The following is a 16,477-nucleotide window of genomic DNA, read 5'->3' as shown; positions in this document are numbered from 1 at the left end:
AAATCCATTATCAGCCTTGTTAAATGCTGAAATCTAGTAATAAACCTTCCAAGTAGCCTTTTAAAATTTCCATTTGGGTTGCTATGGGATTCTTCTGTGAAATTTCACAAAAGTGGACCTCCCTTTTATGGCTACCAATAAAATAAAAAAAAAACACAATAAATGGTCATAGTTTGTTAAACTGACGCAAATCATAGAGGAATTTGGAAGAAAAGATTCAAAAACAGTGAAATCACAAAGAATTATGACTACGTTTTGGACTGACGCACATTAAACACGCAACACACAAACATTCCAGTGTTTTCTTACTGGTGGTCCCTGCTCCCCGGTGGTTCCTGGAGGGCCATTCTCACCCGGTGCCCCAGGAGCTCCTGGTCCTCCCTGCAGAGAGCACAGAGCAGCTGTAATAACAGTGAGACACTTGACTTTCGGATTAAAGAGACGAAAGTCAGTGCTTCTTTACGGGATGGTGGTGGGATGAAAGAGAGACGACTACGAGATCAAAGAGGAGACGGCCTCGTGAAGGATGTGACTGCTCGCCCCCTAGAGCTTCATGCCAGGAACGGTTGTTCTAGTGTTAACATTCTAAACATGGGCGAAGCAGGAATAAGCCCACATCGTAAGACTACGGGTGGAAGAGATGAAAGCGAGATTGCTGTTTATTTAATCCTCGGAGATGTCAAAGAAAACTTAATTAAGGTTCTGCATGGCTTAAAGAAGGATCCGGAATTGTGGGGTGCACGAGTGTCTCTTTCCATTTTAAAGTTTCAGCTCTTTAAATAAACAATTTCTGTTTTTCCTTTTGCCTTACTGTATATTTCAGTAAGAACAAAAGCACTTATTATAAGCATGGATTATCTTACAAGAATAATTTAAATGTTTATGCTGCTTTGATCATAGACACTGTCTTTTTACTCACCCTAGGGAACCCTTCTACACCTGTACTGTACACTGCAATGATTTTTAATCGCAATATTCTTTGACGAGAATCCTTTTTCTCTCAAGGTTCAAGGGTCATGTCGTCCCAGAGAGTCCGAAGGATCAAAATATAGAGTATATATGAAATTTTGTAAAGCTACTCTTAACTGAAGTGAAATTCTTTAAAACCCTTTATGCTTGTGTGTAAGTTATAGACAGATTATTGTATATCACACAGCATCAACTATAGATATGAAATTCCATTTATGTGATCTATGTGCGAAAAGACAAAGCGACCAATATGCCAAGTAGCACAGCAAAGCATTTGAAAAATTTATCCAGCAGTGAAATGCAGAAAGAAAAAAAAAGAAAAAAAAAAAAGCAATATTATTTTCCTTTGAGAACTGAGAAGCAGTAATGCTCTAATAACAACAGGGTCGCATCCCACTGAGGAAAGGCCGGGTGACAGGGTTAAACACGATTTGAGGAAGCTTGAACTTTTGTAAAAACATTAAGGCATTGCACACAAACTGGGAAAAAAAAATTTTTGAGCACAGAAACAAAGCATTGATAACATAAAACTTTCCATCGGACTTCGAAATCGCACTGATTTAAAGAAGAGAGAAAAAAGTCAATTGTTTATACGTCAAATATATGGATAATGTCACATCCAGTGTGCAAGTCATTTCTCTTTTATAATGATGCATTCCCAAAATAAGAAAAAAAGTATTTTTCATGTTCTACAAATAATGCTTTTTGTGTTTTTACATTTCAGAGTGTACTTGCGCCCTGCAACATCATAAGAGTGTTTGAATAAATGCTATAGCCAGTGGATAGATAGATAAAAGGATGGATGGATGCTTAAAGTCAAGCTACTCATATCCATAGGGTTTAATATGATGTTGTCTCTGCCCCCTTTACAGCTATAACAGCTTCAGCTCTTCTGGGAAGGCTTTTCACAAAGTTTAGGAGTGTGTTTATGTGAATCTTTGTTATTCTAGGACTCCATGCAGGCCAGTCAAGTTCTTCCACACCGAACTCGCTCATCCATGTTTTTATGTACCTTGCTTTGTGCGCAGTTAAAACAGGAAGTGGCCGTCCCCAAACTGTTCCCACAAGATTGGGAGTATAAAATTGTGCAAAATGTCTTAATGCTGTGGCATAAGAGTTCCTTTCACTGGAAGAAAGGGGCCGAGCCCAACTCCTGAAAGACAACCCCACACCGGATCCAACATAACAGAGCACAAAAAGTAAGATAAGATCCATATATTACATATATTACATATTAAACCCTATAAATTAAGAATTGGATGTTACTCATGTTCATACGCATGTGAAGGCAGGTGAGCAAATCCTTTTTGCAACATATTGTAAATTTCCATTTGCACGTCAATCTGAATTTATATATAATTTGGATTTCTTAGTGTGTGTAAAAGTGTAGCTTAATTACATTTTTAAGGAACCATGAGGTCAAGATGTTAGTTACTCTATACAGAAACACTATTCTAAAACGATTTTTGGGTTAGTTTCAGGCATACTAAATATTGAATGTGGACATAATGTGCACCTGAAGTTGTTTCCTTTTTTTATTTAACAGAGGAGAGAACACCACTTTAGCTCTTATCTCTATTAAACAGTAAAAAAAAGGCTCCTTACAAAACAGGCGATGGTGCTGTGGCTCATATCCAAAACTCATCAGTATGCAATAAAAATGTTTAACGGCAGAGAATTTGTAGACTTTTCTGATTATTTTTATCTGTGAAGTGATTTCAGGCATCTGCATGGCTAAATGCCAGAATATGATGCATTCTGCTCTAGGTGCACTTAAACACACACACACACACACACAAACAAACAAATAGTAAATCCATATTTAAAAACGTGAAGCAAATGTGATAAAATGAAAAAAACTAAAAAAAAGTATAAATGGACATCCGTGGGCACTGTTGTCTGTGCGCTCACCATATTTCCCGGAGGCCCCGCTCTGCCCTGTGGTCCGTCGTTACCCGGCAAACCCTGAAAAGCAGAACACACACATTACCCCCACACACTCTATAACCTGAGAGTTCTATAAGCCAATCATGAGTGAGAGAAATGTTACTCTGGGTCCAGGAGGTCCCTCCCTCCCCGGGGTCCCTGGGGTACCTGGAACGCCCTGTACAAAAAACAACAAATATTTTACTGTAAGATACAATTAAAATAAGAGCTGCTTTACATATAGTATACGATAAGCAGAGACCGACAGACAGAACGGTATGACTTTCAGGAACATTTTTAATATCCACTGTATCATGTGTGTAAAAAGAAGTTATTTAGTTTAGTGAATGCAGCAGTGATGTAAAATCAGCCATCAAAATGCTTTTATTATAAGCTGTTGGATATCTGTGTACCATAGTGACATGGACGTAATCCTTATCTGCTCAACTATCACAATGTCAGAGAAAATAATCCCTAAATACAAAGGCATACAAATTAAATTGTTTAACCCCTAAAACTCAAAGTGGCACAGATACGTACTAGAAATACCCTAAAAGACTGGGGGCTGAATAATGACACACACCAATGAGGCTTGTGTTCAAAGGTCCTGAGTGATTTCCACCTCGGGCGACGAGACAGAGGCCAATGTGGATGATGCCAGTCATCAAAGTGAGTAATCTTAAACTTAAAGTCAGTAAAACTGTTTCTACATAGGTAGACCAGGTTATATTTAAATGCTGAGGTAAGCAAGACATCTTATTCTATTCCCAGTAGAGTTGGAGTGAAATCTAAAAATTTGATTTTCTACAGTTTTCACTTTTGGGGATAGACATATTAAAAAGTAATAGCTGCTGACATACATGTAAAAGAGAAATATTATTCAGTTCAGGAATTTTTTTTTATTCTTAGGACTATACCGTATATACTGTAGTAGTAAAAAAGAATGGTTTTATTAAACAAGCTGCTGAGAATTCAGTTGGAGCAAGGAGGCGATTTCACACACCTGCAGTACATACTCAGATTACGTGTTTTTTTTTTTTTTACACTTTTTTTGACACAAATTATTAAATTGTGTCAAAATTTTGCACACAGGCCATGTGAGACAACCGGTTTGAGATAAATATGGCACTTCTACTGTATGTCAAAACATAACTTTGTAATTTAAACCTATAAAGCATCCTTTTGGCATCCAAAATGGAAATTTTTTCCACATAGACCACACATTCCTCTGGGTACTCCGGTTTCCTCCCGCAGGCCAAATACATGCAGATGAGGCTGTTTGGTGTTTATTTGGTGTAGTGTGTGCCCTGTGATGGATTGTTCAGGGTGCACTTGCCTCGTACCCTGGGTCTACTGGAAGAGGCTCCTCGCCCCCTGCGACCCTGTATGAGTGAGTGTGTCAAAGGTTGGAGTTTAGGCAGATGTTCGGTGTTTTTACCTGAGCACCTTGAGGTCCTGCATCACCTTTTTCCCCTCTCTCACCAGGACCACCCTAAACACACATGCACGCACAAACTAATTATTTTTAAGTTACTTCTGTGATGAGTTCAGCAGCACATTCAGATTTTACGTGAGTCACAGTTGCGAGTAAATAATGAACACAAGAAAAATCATGGCTTGTAAAAAAGAGCACATGGCATGTCTTGGGAGTTAAACTGTGACGCATTCAAGTTAAGTCAAGTGGACTTTTACTGTCATTTCAACCATATACAGTTCAGTACACAATGAAACAAAACGCCGTTCCTCCAGGACTGAGTTGCTACGTACATGTAACATAAATTAACAGAAACTAGATAGCTAATTAGAACAATCTGACTGTCTAAGACAAACGAAATTGACACCATAAATTAACAAAAACCATGCTGAGTACTATACAAAAGACAACACAAGGAAAACATAAAGTGCACATGAAAATGTGCAAACATGAGCAGCAACACGACAACATAACACTGTGCATGGGAGTATTGATGTGTTTGTGTGTGTGTGTGTGTGTGTTTTACCGGAGGGCCTCTAATAGACCTCCCGCTGTGCCCCTGGGGGCCGGGCGGGCCCTGTGGTCCTGGTACTCCTGGTTCCCCAACTGCACCTACTGGACCCTGTAATACACACACATACAGGAAGGAAATTATAACTACCCAACCCACACACACACACACATCTATTTGACAATCGATTGATCAAATGTTAATGAAGAGACTGTACCACAGGGCCGGGCTCCCCTCTATCTCCTCGTGACCCTCTGATACCAGGACCTCCCTGTGAAGTACACACATATACTGTAAAATCATTTGAGTTTGTAAACACCTCAGGGTAAAAAGAATCAAAGTTAATGTTCCTCAAAGTTCTGGGTGTGTAAGATACTATTCTGTTTGTATCCCTGTGCGTACCGTGGGTCCGGGTGGACCAGGAGGGCCTTTACTGTCCTGAGTGCACGTACAGGCTCGAGGCAGTGACGGACAATCCGCCTCCTTTCTCTGAAGTCAACGAAGACAAACAAAAAATTTAAATTTTTAATTTTAAACAATAAATTTAAACAAAAGCAGCAATGATAATTTTTCATTTTTATTAAATGAATTTGAAATCTGCATAATAAAATACTTTATCACCCTGTACTGTTAAAGGTATGGAAATCCACATTAATACATTTCTTTTCCTTTCACCCCAAATGAAGCAAGGTACATTGGTGCGTGAACTTAGTTTCTTCCTTTCTTCCATTTTTTTTAAACAGATAACTGGCTAATACTGCTTGGAAGAACTGGAAGGCAACGCTCATAAAATTATATTTTAGCAAATGAAAATATATTGAATGTAGTTCATTTTATCAACACTTTCTTTCTCACTATAACAGACCAAATATCAGATAATTAAGCTTATTTCCAATCAAATTTGACTAAAACTAAAAAAAATGTCTTGTTCTAGATACTTTTACTAGTTTTATTCATTATTATTATGAGTTTAAAAAAAAAAGAAGATTATTTCTTGAAAGAAGTACAATTCTCTGCCTATAAAATTTCCTAATAGAATTTAGGAATAGAATTTCCCAATTTCCTGTTACAATTTTAGTAACGTTTGACTAGAAATATGATTATTAAATTATAGATTTGGTGTGTTTGGAAGAAATCAGTTATACAGTACATACTGTAGGTTAAATAACTAAAGAAGGTGCGTCCAACGTGATAAACGCCATATAAAAACAGACCATATATAATGTGATCCAAATCATCACCTGTGAATGTCACATTTCACACAGTGTGTCGTTGAAATATGACTATATTTAAAATGAGCTAAAGTATACACACACACACACACACACTCAATGTGTGAGTGTGACAATGAGCTCACCAGACTTGGAAGCTCGCAGCACTTGTCTCGATGAGCCCACAAGGTACTACACACGATGTCAAATGACTGGAGCTGAAACTGCACACACACACAAACACACACACACATACACAAATCTATTTAAGTATGTAGGTCTGCAGAACCCTACATATTAAGAGGAACAACAACAATACAAACATATCAAATGCATCTCACACACACAAACACACACACACACACCATACCGGTGCAGAGTTGTCCCTGTCTCTTCGGGATCGGACCATTCTTCCCAGAACCTCCATGCCGTCAGTGGTGATGTTGCCAGCTGCATTAATGGGCTTCTCTCCGGCCAGTTTACAGTCCACCATCACCTGCGCCAGGGTCTTACTCACCGCTATGTGCAACTACACACACACACACACACACACACACACACACACAAGCACAATCATCATAACAGAATCATTCACATTCATAGATTTATTAATTTTTACTGCATAATACTAAATCAGAGACTGACAGATGATAAATAAGATTAAAGGAGGTAAACTGTTTACCCAGAATCTCTGTCTTTTCAATAAATAATGTACATAAAATTTAAGCAATTTGCCACTGGACTGAAAATGAGAGACAAAAAGGTCCTTCAGAACTATTCAAGACTGAATTAAAAACACAAGTCTGACTTTTTGAAAGCAAAATCTGACTAAATGAGGGAGGACACACGATGATACTTTACTGTATCATTTTGTACTTATTGCCCCAAACACAAGATCAAACATGGACAACTTTCTGATTCGAGCATTTACTCATGAGTGAGTTGGTTGTATGTTTATTTACTAAACAGATAAACAGTGAAGATAAACCTTTGTAGGTGTATTCAGTGTAATAATAAATAATGAAAAAAAAAACAATTGTTTCTTACAATTGTGATGTGGTAACTATTACTTTACGTCAAACGGTTTAAATTCTTTACTGATATGATCCGAAGCTCAATTTGGGGCACTATTCATTTTTATAAGCTTTCTCTGTTTGTTTGTTTGTTTTGTGGCGATATAGAGGTTAGCACTGTCACTTCACACTGCCAGGGTTGGTGTGTTTTCTCTGGGAACTCTGGTTTTCTCCCACAGTCCAAAGACAAAGACTGATTGGACTTTTCAAATCCACGCACCCAGTTTTTGACGTTTGCAGGACCAACAAATAAACGTCATATATAAAAATATATCAAAATAACTCCATTATAAAAACCCAGAAGATTGGCCCGGGAATGAAAGCTTTTCTCCATCTGCCCCTCACACACACACACACACACACACACCAGCAATGTACACTGTGTTTAGTATAGATAATATTGTAAGTAGAAAGTGAATTAATGTTGATGCATTAAAAAGCTGAGTCTTCAATTTCAGTTATGCACAGACACACACACACACACACACACACACACACACACACACATACACCAGTTCAGCAGTTTACTATCTACTAAGCTGTCTATAATGTCCATACTGTATTCAAATAAACACAAGATTTAACACAAATATTACGAAATACAATCATTATAATAATAGCTTAGTTGTCCCACATGCTCAACATGTCCAGACGTACAGTCCTCACCCCTTACACCTACATACCTGTCTCACTTACTCATTGAATGAGTCATAGTAATCCTTTTTTTTTTTACGATTTACGTTTATTTAATTTAATTATGTCATTATTTATATTCACATGTCATTTGTACTCCACAGGTGAAGGTTTAGGGTCTTACTAAAGGGCCCAACAACAGCTGGGATTTAAACTTAAAGTTATTTTATCAAAAATCTAATATTTTAACTACTAAGCTACCGCCTCAATTTAGAACAGTGTTTAAAAACCATAAGGTAAAGTTGAATAAGTAGATGAGAAGCTCAAGTCAAACCGGTATACAGTATAAGATAAAATTTTTTAGTACAGTCCATGAGGTCGAGAATTCAATCGGCCTTCCTTACCATTACAGAAAGCCTTAAGCACAGCACCGTGATGAGACTCTGAGTCGCTGTAAAACATTTGAATGGTGTAAATGTTGTAAGGGAGACCGTACGTCTATGAATGATGGTCATTCAGAGCAAACGTTTAGCGAGTGGAATTACTGAGGAGACGCATCTGTCTGTGTGAAGTGTACATACAATCATTCAATAACACCACTTGCACATTACAAGAACTCGTTATTGAGTTATTGATACACCCCCTGTACAGTCCTGAACTCGCTCCAAGATATTTCCACATATTTGGGCCATTAAAGGAGTTCCTGGGAGGCCAGCGTCTCAGACATGAAGCAGGCAGTACGATCGTGGTCCGGCATACTGAGTAATCTTTTTATGTTGATAGTGTCCAAGCACTAGTGAAACTCTGAGATAAGTGCATTAGTGTAGGAGTGGATTATATAAAGAAATAAAGGGAGTTTTTAACTCTTATATCTGTGTTCTGTTATTTTGTGCAATCACAAGTCCCGGATTTACTTGGACAACCCTCATAGTTATACTGGAAGTAATAGTTTGTTTATAATGCATACATATGCACATCGTAGCACATCAGTAAGAACACTTTCTGATAATGATTGATGTTTTATGCTAAGTCAGGCACACTGAACGAGCTTTTATTATGAGGCATTATTGATTAAGTGTTTTAAGTGCAGGGCAGCACAGTGGTGTAGTGGTTAGCACTGTCGCCTTGCACGTCCAGGTTCGATTCCCAGCCAAGCTCGATTACGGTCTCTGTGTGCATGGAGTTTGCATGTTTCTCCCCGTGCTTGGTGGATTTCCTCCGGATTCTCCGGTTTCCTCCCACAGTCCAAAGACCTGCATTAGGCTAATTGGTGTTCCCAAATTGCCCGCAGTGTATCGGAATGGTAATGCACCAAAAGTGAACAAAATGAACATCTCCCATGGCCTGCACAGTCACCAAATCTAAATATTATTGAGCCACTTTGGGGTGTTTTGGAGGAACGAGTCAGGAATGAGTCATGGTTTTTCTCCACCAGCATTGACCTGACTACTATTCTGTAAGACAAATTGATCCTGTATTGCCCGCAAAATGAGGCTCTACACCATAGTAATGAATTATTGTGGTCTAAAACCAGGCATTTCAGTTTCATTTCAGTTTCCAACCCCTGTACTGTATGTTACCCTAAAGAATGACAACAAATGTATAATCATTTTAAATGCTTAACATTTGAATGATTAAATATTTATTTTGTAAAAATAATTGTGAACAATGACAAAAAATGAAAACACCGCCCTCACCCTATGAAAAATATATGTGTTAAAATTGTACTTATAAATGAAAAGATTTTCCCAATTGTTTTTGTAAGGTGTTCTTGCTGTAGTTACATGACTAAGGTTGATTATAATATTTGACAAAGAAGTGAAAAAAACTAAACATAAATGAATGTTTGACAGTACTTTGGGTTTTGTACAAACGTTAAACAAAAATTTAACTTTTATAAGTCTTTTTTATTTTATGTTCACAAAAAACATTTAAAAAATTTTTTGAAAATCTGACCAGATCTTTTAAAAGGTCATTGTGAGCTACAGTAGGTCCAGGCTGAATTTGAGTGAATCGTCAGCGGCAGCGCAGATCAGCTGTGCATATCTAAAGCTACAGTACCTGTGTCTTCTTATTACTTGAAAGTTTAATAGTCTGAGCAAGTTATTTGTTTAAGTTCTCACCTTGTGGAAACTGCCATAGAAGAGTTTCTTGATGTCAGGACCCTCAAATGTTACAGTCTGAAAATCACCCCTATAGTCGTTATTAAAGAAAGTCAGGGTCTTCCCTGCATCTGTAGACAGAAAAAGAAATTATCACATGCTCTAATCTCTCTCTCTTTCTCTCTCTCTCTCTCTCTCTCTACTCACTGTCTAGAATCACGCCCACTAATGGTTCATTTCCGCTGTTGAGGATTTCCCATAATGCAAATGGTTCCTCTGGGGTTTGCGGCAGCAGTCGGAAGACCATAGTGATTGTGTAATCAGATGGCAGGCCGTCAGGGTGGATGAACCTGTAATCAAATCATTAACACAGAGGTCAAACACAAGCAAAAGATAAGCATGTGTGTGTGTGTATTTTTTTTATGTCTATCACCTATATAGCTTTTATTTTCTCTTCTGTTTGCTTAGCTTGGGGTTTAGGTGTGTGCAATCATGCATCCTCAATTTTAGCAGGTGTGGGTTATCACAGTATATCAATACACCAACATGTGTGTTTGTTATTCAGTGATTGACAATGAGTGTGGGTGAAAGACAAGAGTGAAAGTAGTTGTGATTTTTACTTTACTGGTACTATGTAGCCAGAATATGAGGAGAAGAGACCATAGAGTTTCTGTTTATGGCTCCATTTATTCTGCCTTAGACAAGGATCCTGAATAGTGTTAAATGAAAAGCTAGTACACTATGTAGAGTATTTAACCCCATATTCCACAAACCAAGTACTGCCTTCTATCAGAGGTTAAAGCGAGATTCAGTCTTATGTAAGTTAAGCTAATTAACTTGTAAATTTATGAGTTCATTAAAGAGTCAGAGAATGAATGTTATGTTATTCTGTTAATGTTTGAGAGTGAGTCTAAGATAATTTGCATTTTTGCTGTAGAATTTACAGTGGAACCTTGGATTACGAGCACAATTCGTTCCTGAAGGAACTTGTATTTCAAGAACTGAAATACAAGGAGCTTGTATTTCAAAACACTCGTAAACCAAAGCAAATTTCCCCATAAGAAATAATGGAAACTCCAAAAAATAGCCCAAAAAAATAAATACATAAAAATAATTAATACAAAATATTAAGTAAAAATAAAACAAATTAACCTGCAATTAAAAGGAAAAATAAATCCCGACAGATAAGTGTTTCCGTTTACATGCGCAGGCACTCTGCATGTGTGTGTATGTGTGTGAAGCTAAAGTAAGAGAATCACGGGACGCTCTGCATCAAAACAAGATGCGAATGCGTGATACATAATACTCGGTACTCGCAAACCAAGACTTGTTCGTTTTCCAAGTCAAAATTGATAAAAAAAAATTTGCTCATCTTGCAAAACACACACAAACCGCGTTACTCGCGATCCAAGGTTTTACTGTATTTAAATTTACTTTTAGAAAATGCAAACACATTTTTTGACATGATCTCCTTGCTTTTCAATACACTTTTCCATTTGTCTGTAACGATGCATGTCTCACAAGGGGACAAAACGGCATAAAAATACTCTTTTGTTTTTTTCAGAACGGACAGACCCGCAGGCTGCTACCCCGCAGACTTCTGAACTTCTGCTACCCTGCAGACTTCTGAACAGACGCAGTCACAGTCACCCAGACACGGTTTCCAGGCGACAGAGCCATAAGCACAATCAGTACGAATGCGCTGCACCTTGCGGCGTGCATATTTAAGGGCCCTGATACCTGCGCTCTTCGTGCAGTCATTAGGTAGCACCGATAAAGTATCAGGGCCAAAGACAAAGGCAAGGACATTGCACGCTTCAAGCTGAATACAAAGACCCAGCCAAGCCCACATGAGAAGCTGAGAGAGAAAGAGTTTAGCTCTGTTTATCTTTTCAGTATTCCCTCATAAAAAAAATATATATATATATTTAGAAATATATATATATTGAAAAATATAGTCAAGCTGCGAGGCATGAATGCACCACTGTCTTTACTTCTTAATCAGAAGTGAATCTTCGTCCATGCACCGCAGATACAAACGAACTAATATAACACGTTAATTTTTGACTTATCCTCATACTTACAGACAAACTCAACTAATCATATGCTGTTTTATACTTAGTCTTTGTCCTCTTTTCACTGCAATCCCACCATCTGATGTCAACTACAGGACCATATCTACCTTCTCTTCAATTTTGGAACCTGGCTTTACTTTCTGTACACTTTTCTAGTAACCCAGATAAAATAAAGTGTGTGTGAGATCTCATGAGATTGTATTTTGAAAAACAGGATTTCTTTCTCAGATCAGCAAAGTAAATTTTATACAAAAATATTATTTTTGAAGAGACATTTATTACTCCTGTGCTTTTCTGATTGATTTATGTACATGTACATTTAACCCCCTTCTATGCGCATTTGTGTGTGTGTGTGTGTGTGTGTGTATGTGTGTGTGTGTGTGTGTGTGTGTTAAAGCAAAGTAATAACACTGTGTCTACATCAAGGTGAGAAGAAAATGTTAAATGAACCACTATGATCTGTAGAGCTTTGTAATTGTGCAGAGATCAGAGGACAATAAAAAGGCTAAATAAACATTATGTAGAGCGCCCAGCGCCCAGAATATCATAATATCGTTTGATCTACAGTGACAGAGGCAGAAAAACGTGCTGCGTGTGTTTATAATTTGGTGGGGATCAAATATTCTCAAAAGCATCCGTATATCAAAGGGTTTTGACCTTGTGGAAATCTTTGGTTTGCCCCCAACAGTTAAACCATCAGCCTTCCTGTCCATTTGTCTGTCTATTATCTAGCTACAGTATCTATCTATCTATCTATCTATCTATCTATCTATCTATCTATCTATCCATCTATCTATCTACAGATCTACAGACAGGCCATACATTTTGGAACAAAGATAAGTTTTTGGCATTTGTCAAGAGACGAGTTTATAAAGTAAATAAAGCTTCATAAGCTCAAAAGAACCACAGGGTTACACTAAAAGAACAGAAAGGCCAGATTGGACTTTGGCAGAAAACTTTGCCAGACTCTTTGGACTGATGAAATCAAACTTACCTTGTACCAGAATGATAGGAAGAGCAAAGAAAGAAACAGCTCATGATCCAAAGCATGCCACATCATCTGTCAAACACGATGGAGGCAGTGTTATGGCATGGGCGTGTATGGCTGTGGATGAAACTGGCTCAGTGGTGTTTACTGATGAACTGACTGCTGATTAAAGTAGCAGTATGCATTCTTGCTTCTGCCAAATGCTGCAAAACTGATAGGATGCCGCTTCATATTGCAGATGGCCTGAATCATACTGTGAAAGCTACCCACGGCAAAGAAATGGAATATTCTTTACTGGTCAAGTCAGTCACCTGACCTCAACACAATAGAGCATGACTTTCACTTACTGAAGACAAGACTGAATGAAGAAAGACCCACATACATGAAGGCAGCAGCAGTAAAGGCCTGGCAAAGCATTTTGAGGTAGGAAACTCAGCATTTTGTCAGGTTCACAGGTTCCAGACCTTCGTTTGGACTGTCCATATGATCAGTGACTGCAAATGATTTTTCTCTAAGCATTAAGGCGATCCTTATGTTTAGTTTATTCTATTATTTATGACCCCCCGAAAATGGGCTGTGTGTGTATATATATGAAATTGTCTGTGGTTAAGGCCACACGATTGTCAAACCTCTTGGATTAAAGCAGACAGTCTTGACGTTGCTCATATCTTCAGTATTTCTTTTTTTTTTTATTCAATGTGGCCGTATACAGAAACAAAATGCCAAAAACTTATCTTTGTTCCATAATTCATACGCCTGACAGTATGTACCCATTTATCTGTCCTCATCAGGATAGTAAGTGTGTGTGTGTGTGTGTGTGTGTACACACCTGGTGGGTTGTGCCAGTAGGGCATCGCTCGCAAGTCTGTAACTACTAAAGCTGTTAAAGGTTCCTGGCTCCATGGAAACGCCGGCCACATTGCTGTACAGATGCTCCACTAGTCCAAAGGTTTCCATCATTCGAAATCCTGTGTGTGCGGAGAGAAAGAGAGAGAGAGAGAGAGAGAGAGAGAGAAAGAGAGAGAGAGAGAGGAAGAGACAGACAAGATTAAAAATAAGAACTTAAATTCAGTGCATTGTCCCAAGCTTTTTAAAACCGTGTCATGTGAAAGGAGAAGAAAGATCAAACTGACTGGTAGTAATGCTTATAATGATAACAACATGGGACTTTTCTGTAATATAGAAAAAATAGCTTTAAGAAGATATAAAAGGCAAAAGTCTGAGACGGTGAGTCATGTCTGGATTAGGAATCCTGCTTAGACTCATGTACTGGATAAGAAAAGTCTACGACTTTAATACTTTTGTGTTAATGCCACTATTAGGTCTCTTAGATGGGAGGTTAAACACTACAGAATCAATGAACATGAGTATAAACTGATATTTTGCGGATTTCATAAGACGGGGGAGAAATATTTCCATTTTTACTATAAATTTTCAAAGTTTAAATGACTGTGCAGATTTAAGTAAATAACCTTTTGGATTTAAAAAAACGTTTTTGATTACTTTGGCTTTGTTCACATTACCAGCCTGATGTAATGTAAATCCAACTTTTTTTACATTAATTCAACACAGACCTAATTTTTTTTATATATTTTTTTTTATGTGAGCGAAGAAGTATGTATAAATATACCCATGCATGCCGTTTCAGAGAAGAGAACACGACCACAGACAGATGTAAGTAACATATTATGATTGTGAATTGGCATGTCATGCAAATCGTACTGCAAATGTGGCTTGTAATGTGAATGTACAGTAGCCTTGTATTATAACTGGTATACACAGTCACTCCCTCACAGCTTTGTTATATCCTGTTATGCTAATAAGAATCTAGAAGTTCTCTTCCATCATGTCAGGAAACTTCCATATCAATGACTATAAGTAACACGATTTTTATTCTTTTTATGTGACATGTTACTCGTTCCTAGATAGAAACACAAGCAATTTTAATGTATGGAGAAACTTAATGACTAACTGAGTGTATACCTACAGTATATGCTGGTATTTTTTTGTGACTGACCTGGTAATGTGCTGCCACTCATCGCTACAGGAGGACAAGCTGTAAAACATGACAAAAACAAATTATTTAGTGAATGTTATGGACTTTAAATAAATAAAAAAAAAAAAAAATCACTCAATTACCGACACAGATGAGTTTTTGCTTTAAGACATACTAGGATTTAAGACTTACTCGCCGATGCAGCCTCACACACAAATGTGATGAGTTTCTCTTCGATTTTTCTGAAAGCATCAAGGTCATCCACGAAAAACACATGCCTCTCGCTGGGTTTGCTGGCAATGCTCACTAGCTCTCCATAATCGGCATCGGCAAAACCGATTGCAAACACGATGTAACCTGGAATTTGTGCAGAAATATTATTATTTCAAGAACTACAGCTCTGCTTTGGAATACAAATATGAAACAGCAGTTCGGATCCAGACACAAATCTACTTAGATTTAACAGCACTGTCTTTCCAGCGTCTTGTCCAGATCATGTGAACTGTTTAAACCAGGCCACACTCTTTATATTTCAATTAATCTTTGCCTTAGCCTTTATCTTTGACAAAATGTCTGTTCTATTTCATTTTTTTATACATTTATTTATTGTTACTCTGACTTTAATGTTTTTCTTTTTACTCTTTGCTTCTGTTATTATCTCTAAGCTTTAGCAATTCAAATGTAAATATCTGTCATGCCAATAAAGCACTTTAAATCTTGAATCTTGTATTTTGATTCCATGGTTGTCACTGGGATGTTACTGTGTTGTTGCTATATCAATGGATTTCTCACCAAGACCTTTTCGGGTATGTGGTATCACCATGGTATGTGTAGCAAGATATTATGTTATTACATTTATAACGAGCCTACAGTAAGCTAACGACGCATCTATGTTAGGATCAGAGAATCTTGTCTGAATAATGATTCCAATTCCTCACACCAAGATTTTGTGATGAAAAACTCTGAAGATGTCTGATTGGGAACTTCGCAGTTTTCGCCGGGGTGTGAGGGGTGATTCCAAGTGTTTTCACTTTCCACTTTGTTTTCATATAATTATTAATTTATAAGCTACAGCTAAAAGTTTTAAAAAGAAATCTTTTTTTTTTAACTATGCATTTTTTTCTTTTTACACTCTTTTACACTGCATTATGTTAGTATATGATCAAAATATATCAACTAAATACATCTACAGCATTAAATAATAATAAATATATTATGTTATTTTAAGTATTTTGTTACTTAGTATTTGTGCTGAAAATATTGTATCTAGCAGCGAAATTTTAAAATAAAATTTAAAGGGGTGCAAACCTTTTTAGTCATTTATACGTATTCAGATCAGTCTCTAGCGAGCATGTACAAAAAAACAAGCTTAAAAAAGCCAATTATGATTTCCCCACTAATGTGACCTCATCTAAGAATGGCTTGTTGCTCGGCTCAGCATAATCTAATTTGCAAAGACGCTGAAACTGTATATTTTTGGAGGAGGAGTGAAATAAATTGAGTTTGAGATATGATCAAT

General features: G+C 37.3%; 1 protein-coding gene across 3 annotated transcripts in view; it reads right to left on the bottom strand.

Moving 5' to 3' along the window:
- Window positions 1-16,477, bottom strand: part of LOC128507126 (collagen alpha-1(XIV) chain-like) — a 93,278-nt gene that overhangs the window by 13,944 nt on the left and 62,857 nt on the right. For all 3 annotated transcript variants that reach the window (XM_053477794.1, XM_053477777.1, XM_053477785.1), the window contains exons 29-42: window positions 15,151-15,315; window positions 14,980-15,018; window positions 13,792-13,930; window positions 10,107-10,249; window positions 9,921-10,030; window positions 6,462-6,620; window positions 6,238-6,315; window positions 5,283-5,369; window positions 5,098-5,151; window positions 4,896-4,991; window positions 4,334-4,387; window positions 3,020-3,073; window positions 2,881-2,934; window positions 310-381 (exon numbers count right to left, since the gene is read on the bottom strand). In XM_053477794.1, the coding sequence (XP_053333769.1) occupies window positions 310-381; window positions 2,881-2,934; window positions 3,020-3,073; window positions 4,334-4,387; window positions 4,896-4,991; window positions 5,098-5,151; window positions 5,283-5,369; window positions 6,238-6,315; window positions 6,462-6,620; window positions 9,921-10,030; window positions 10,107-10,249; window positions 13,792-13,930; window positions 14,980-15,018; window positions 15,151-15,315 (1,304 nt within the window). The remainder of the gene's footprint in view (window positions 1-309; window positions 382-2,880; window positions 2,935-3,019; window positions 3,074-4,333; window positions 4,388-4,895; window positions 4,992-5,097; window positions 5,152-5,282; window positions 5,370-6,237; window positions 6,316-6,461; window positions 6,621-9,920; window positions 10,031-10,106; window positions 10,250-13,791; window positions 13,931-14,979; window positions 15,019-15,150; window positions 15,316-16,477) is intronic.

This window comes from Clarias gariepinus, chromosome 2 (assembly GCF_024256425.1).
Source record: "Clarias gariepinus isolate MV-2021 ecotype Netherlands chromosome 2, CGAR_prim_01v2, whole genome shotgun sequence".
Taxonomy (NCBI): Eukaryota; Metazoa; Chordata; class Actinopteri; order Siluriformes; family Clariidae; genus Clarias; species Clarias gariepinus.
This window is presented reverse-complemented; position numbering and strand designations above follow the sequence as displayed.